Source organism: Furipterus horrens, unplaced genomic scaffold (genome assembly GCF_987537825.1).
Source record: "Furipterus horrens unplaced genomic scaffold, mFurHor1.1.pri manual_scaffold_6, whole genome shotgun sequence".
Lineage (NCBI taxonomy): Eukaryota > Metazoa > Chordata > Mammalia > Chiroptera > Furipteridae > Furipterus > Furipterus horrens.
Window position 1 is genome coordinate 72213737 of NW_028327176.1, and position 6000 is coordinate 72219736.

At 47.3% G+C, this 6000-nt stretch overlaps 1 protein-coding gene across 1 annotated transcript in view; it reads right to left on the bottom strand.

The window, feature by feature from the left end:
• Positions 1-5398, bottom strand: part of CNGA3 (cyclic nucleotide gated channel subunit alpha 3) — a 50801-nt gene extending 45403 nt beyond the window's left edge. The window contains exons 1-2 of the mRNA XM_090280758.1: positions 5314-5398; positions 4991-5119 (exon numbers count right to left, since the gene is read on the bottom strand). Of these exons, the coding sequence (XP_090136884.1) occupies positions 4991-5119; positions 5314-5398 (214 nt within the window). The remainder of the gene's footprint in view (positions 1-4990; positions 5120-5313) is intronic.
• Positions 5399-6000: the final 602 nt, after the last annotated feature.

Consider the following 6000-nt stretch of genomic DNA (forward strand, 5'->3'; position numbering starts at 1 on the left):
TGACAATGAAAAAAGAATAAAATGTGGATGAATTTGAAAACATTATGCTAAGTGAAAGAAGCCAGACACAAAAGGCCACATGTATGATTCTATTTGTATAAGATGTCCAGAATAGGCAAATCCATAGAGTTGGAAAGTAGGTTAGTGGTTGCCAGGGGTGAGAGAGGGGGTGGTCAGAAAAGAGAATGACTGCTAATGGCTACAGGTTTCTCTTGAGGCTGTTGAAAAGTTTTAAAATTATATTGTGGTGATTGAGCAACTGAGAATATAAAAATCACTGAAACGTATACTTAAAATGGATGATTTTTATGGCATATGAATGATATAAAGAAAAAAGAAGTAATATTAAATCTCAAATCAAAACACTTTTAAAATGCAAAATTCAGAATACCTCCTACAAAGAACTCAAAAAACCAGAAATGTAACAAAGGGGAGAAATGTCAAAATATCATCATAATAATAATAACTGCAACAACATTTTTGAGGGCCCTGCTCTACAAGTATTAACTCATTTAATCCCACAATAATACCATGAGGTAAGTACTATTTTCATCTCTATTTTATAGATGAGCAAACCGAGGTACACAGTTCACACAGCCAGGACTATAGCAGACAAGCTAATTGTAGAGACTGCAAGCTTAATCTCCTGCGTTTCGATAAACAAGGCCAATTTCTGGGACCAGTAAATACCAAAGCTTCCTTCATTTGCCCAGGAAAGGTCCAAAAGGGCAGCTCAAGTCTTAAACCACAGGGGTATGTCCAATTGTGACTCAGGGCTGAGCCAGGTTATAAGGGATATGGAGGTAAGAGTCCTTGTTTTCCTTTTCTGTGTGGCGAAGTATAAAGGGGTAGGCATAAGTAGATTTACAATTGTGAGTATGGGAAATACAGACTTTATTCTTGTATCATTATTTATTAATTATTGCATTATTTATTTATTTGTATTATAACTGTAAACCTACTTTGCTCACCCCTTTAGGTAGAGGCAACCCCAGGAATGTCACCACACCAAGATAGATAGAAGGAATCTGAGTTAGAAGGGTTGAGTTTCATTTCCCAAAGAAACCTCTGGAATGGCTGTGAGCTAGAGCTCTCCCTCTGGAACTCTGTGTTTTTATAACACAGGCATATGCCAGATGCAGATTTTCAATTCCTGCCTGAGAATAAAAATTAACATTGTTGCCAAGAACAGAAATAGATTTGGGGTGAAAGAGAATGCACTGAAATTATAACAAGGTTATCAATTATGTTACCCAACCACCAGACAGAGGACTGCCTCATGCCTAGAAAGTGTCTTAGCCTTCAGCAGAGATAACACAGAACTGATGTTTCCTCAGCTCTAAGTATGCTCAGTTTTAAAATGACTGCTTTAGATAAGATTCAGCTGCTCAGGGTGAGATTCCAAGAAGATGAAACTGCTTTCCAGATGCTGTGAAAACTGGAGAACTCAGATCTCTGTAGCCAGGCCTACAGATGCTCTTCCCAGAAGTCCATCTGCTCCCCACAACCCTCCCCTCTGACCACCACGAGACCTCCCTTTCTTTCCCCAAAGACCTGTTTCTCAAAGCCTAGCTGCAGACACAGGAAGTGTATGTGTGTTTCGTTTTCTTTAATTTACTTTTGGGACATGATTATAAGAGGGATCCTCTGTCGTTATAGAAAATCATAAGATATGGTCATATCTAACTTTGAGTGCTTGCTATGTCAAGCACTGTGCAAAGGAAGAAACTGCATTTACTTCATTTACTCCTCTAAGCTATCCAATGAGGCAGGTATTGTAACTAACACTTCCAATTTACACATGGGGAAACTGAGACTCAGAATGGTTAAACATCTTATTCAAAGTCACCTAGTAGCAGAACTGGGGAACAAAAGTCTGTTTCAGTTTAACCCTACACTACACCATTATAATACAGGATGGAATGTAGGAAGTCCTGTGAAGGAGGACAAAAGAGGCCTCCTTGAGTTCTGCTCCCACCTTTGTTCAGGCCTATGTTTCCCTCTTTGGGATTGTTGAAACAATTCCCATTGCTCCCCTCCCCTCCTCAATCTCACCTCTTCAATCCACCCAAAATCTGGCACTTAGGAGGTGCTCAGTAAGTGTGCAATGAATGAATGAGTGAATCTTCCTCACTGACACTAAGGTCTTTCTGAAAGGTAGCTTTAAAATTTTTTTTATTGAAGCATGACATATATACATAAAAGAATACACAGCATAAGCATATAGCTTGGTGAAATTTCTGAGTGAACATATCCATGTAACCAGCACCCTGATCAAGAAACAGAACATCTCCCCCCTCCAGAAGCCTCATTCCCCATGCCCTTCCCAGTTGATATCTGCTCAAGGGTAATCATGGTCTCGACTTCACCATAGATTAGTTGCACCTGTTTTTGTACTTTATACCAATGAGTATAGATAGATAAAGGTATTCTTTTGTATCTGAAAGGTAGTTTTAATCATGTCACTCAGATACTTTCAGAGGTCATCTATCTTTCCCAGCAGAGTCTTAATCTGACATTCAAGACATTTTGTAATTGGGACCATATCAGCCTAAATGGGATGCTCTATTTAAACCAGATTACTTACCTTTTCCCTAAGTGTGTCATGAATTTTCTCGTCTCACCAGTTGGCAGAGACTGCTCCCTCAAGCTCACCCTGTGCTTTCCTGTATTTCTGTCTCCCTTCAGGCCAGGGGACTCCCCCCATGATGCAGGTTCCCCCAATGCCTCATGTCAACTGAGGGTTGTTGGTGCCAATTCAATGCCAACAGGAATCCCCAACTTAAGGTATGGTGAAGGAGAAGACTTTATTCAATGCAAACAGCTTAATTATGATACAGCAGGGCTATGGAACAGCATGGCTGCAAGGCTGCCCTTGCCACTCAGGTGTGCTGAGACAGGACCACTCAGCTTTCAGTTAAGGAAATCTAGGCTTCAGTGGAAAGGGAAAGTGTGCTCCCAAGGTGGCGGGAAACTGACTTACAGAGAGAGAAGTTGTTGACACTGGTCCTTGATTGGTCTGCCCTCATGCAAAGGACGACACCAAATCTTCACAGTTTGGTCCAAAAAGCACTGTCCTGATTGGTCAGAATGGAGCCAGTATGATTGGTAGGTGAACATGCTAATGAGGATATAGCTGTGTATCCACAATCAGATGGGAGTCTCAATCCTATTGGTTGAAATACTATTCTAGGAACTCCTTTGTAAGGGTTGGCTCAGATGGTAGAAACACAATGCAGGCAAGGAGCTCAGTACACAGGCAGGTAGTTCAGCATAGGCTTCTCCCTGAACAATGGCTTATACGAGAGACCCTGTTTAGAAATAACTGCTAGACTCTTAAAAAAAATAATTTTGAGCCTAATTAGCTACCAGGAACCCTTCTTCTAGGTATTTTCTTTTTCGGGGTCAACCCTCATAATGTTGCATAATGATGGGCTAAGCCACTGAGACCTAGGTTACTGTAGCAGAGCCTTTCTGCTCCTCACTGATCCACACGTCTTTGCTCCTGCTAGTTCCTCTGCCTAGAGAGGTTTCCCTTCTTGCTCTCCAGTTAGCTGAAATCCCTTTCATTTTTCAAGTTTTAATGCCAATATGACCTCCCCTGGGAGGCCATCCCTGACCAGGGGTCAGTCTCTCCCACCTCTCTCCTTTCCTAGGGCACTGTAATCACCTCTATTTCAGCCCGGAGCACAGGCTGTCTGTCCCCTGGTGTGAGAGCTGGTCTCCTGCACTACACCACCGTGTCCATAGTGGACTGCATCTGTTTAATTCTGTTTCTCCCACAGGATTTAACCTTGTGATTTCTACTTAACAGTAGTCAGTGTGCAGCTGATATGACTTAGGTCAGAGGGAAAACCATTTACCCCCTGGTTTCAATTTATGCATTTGGAGGATAAGGAAGAAAAACCATGAGGCCCCAGTGGTTGGTAGGGATTAGAGTGGGTTTCAGGTGAGTAGGCTGCTGGGGAGCTGAATGGGAATGGGGGAGGATTTTGCAGAGCTTGGATATGGCCCTCCCCAGTCGTCCAGGAAACCCAAAGAAGCCTGTAGGATCTGGGGGAGCTAGGGAAGAGCCTCTGCAGCTTCCAGTTGTTTACCTCCTGGGTACCATGGCGATGGGAGACTGGTTGCTATGGCAACCCCATTATTTACCAGATGCAGGATCCCTGGCAGATAATGAATTAGAACAGAAAAGGCATAAAAAGAGGTGCATCAAAGGCAAGTCCTGGCCAAAGTCCCAGCTAAAGTAATTGAGATCCTGTGCTGACCAGTCACCCAGGGAGCCACCTTTCACTCTCTCCCAGAATCAGCACTGGTGGGGAACCCCAATTTATGAACAGAAACTGATGAGGGAAAGGAAAGCAAGGGGCTAGCTCCGGCTCTGCTCCAGCTCCCCACCCACCACACCCTTGCAGCAGGAGGCACAGGACAAGAAGCCGCTTTCTTTCGTTTGCACCTTTTTTTAACTCGTCCCGCAGCCAAGCTGGATGAAGGTGGGCTGAGCCCTTGGGACAAGAGGCAGAAGGGCATTCCTGCGACCGGGAGTACGTGTCTTCCCCGCCCCACCCCTGCCCGTGGAACTCACACCAGCTCAGTGAAACCCCACCTGAACTCCCTGACCTGGCAGAACTCTCAAGAACACGGGACTTAGGCGTAGCAAACCTTGTTAGGGGAGTGGTCACCTCTCCTCTTCCCGCCCCACTTTACATGGCCCCCTTGAATGATTTCTCACTTAGGGAGTATATGGCCTTTGTCCAGATAGCGATATTGTTGCTCGTTTTTACGAATAAAGGGGTGTGCGTGTGCGTGTGTGTACGCGCCCACGTGGGGCAGGCAGATAGTCCTCAGAGAAAGTTAGGGGGCTGGGCTGCCCACTGTGAGATACAAGCCCAAACCTAGATTGGGGGAACATTATGCATGGGTTTGTGGTGGCAGGGACCCAGCCACGGTCCAGCTTAGTCCTCTGGAATAATTGGGGAGGGGCGTCCACCGTCTGACTGTTGGGTTTCCCGGCCCGAGTTTGCGTCCGCGGGGAGGGTCCGAGGTCCCCCAGCCAGGGATGGCCAGCGCAAGGGCCTGCTGGTCTTGCCCCTCGGAGGGAGTGGGGATAAGGACTGAGCTGGGAGAAAAGCCGGAGGACAGGGAGCCCTGAGATCATCCGGTTAGGGGATTGCAGAGGATCAGAGGGCCCGCATCCCTGCTACTTGCTCCCGAGCACTAAGACAAGATCTCAAGTTACGGTTTTATCATACAAAAAAAGTGACTGCTGACTCCCCAAAAGATTTTTAATTCCTCGCCTCCTCCTGAACCCACCTGTCTCTTTGGATCCCCAAGGCTGAATAGGGTCCAGCGGAGGCAGTTCCTGACCGAGTCTGCTCGTTCCCGAGTCTGCTCCCATTTACTCCGACCCGTGGACAAAGCTCCAAAACCGGAGCGGGGAAGCTAGGCTGCTGGCAGCCCCTTCCAGGAAGCACAGCCTCCGGGTGTCGTGTGTCTTGGGGAAGTGTCCAGGGGGCAGTCGCAGTTGGACTACCTCCCTGTTCTCACTGGGAGCCTGCCCAGCTCCTTCTGCCTCTTGTGCCGACGGCTCAGCCTGTCTTCGTCCAGCGCGGCTGCGGGACGTGAGTTAAAATAGGTGCGGACGAATGCAGCTTCTTGTCCTGTGACTCCGGCTACAGGGGTGTGGGGAGTGGAGAGTGGGAGCGGAGCCGGAGCTGGCCCTTTGCTTTCCCCCTCCATTTCCTCCTCCGAGACGCGGCCCGTTTCAGCACCGGGGACTGCGGACAGCGCCGCGCCCCCTCGCGCTCCGCACACTGCTCCCTAGCGCAGACTTCACCTTAACCTCCCTCCAGGCCAAGTCTGCTTTCCCAGCACACCTCCCAGCGTCCCAGCGCTCCCAGCTCAAGAACCTCTAAAATTCTTACCCCGCCAAAGTTGGAGCTACCGCGGGACGCCTGTCTGGCGGTGTGTCTCCTCCTGACTCTGGGCGTCTGGGCGCGC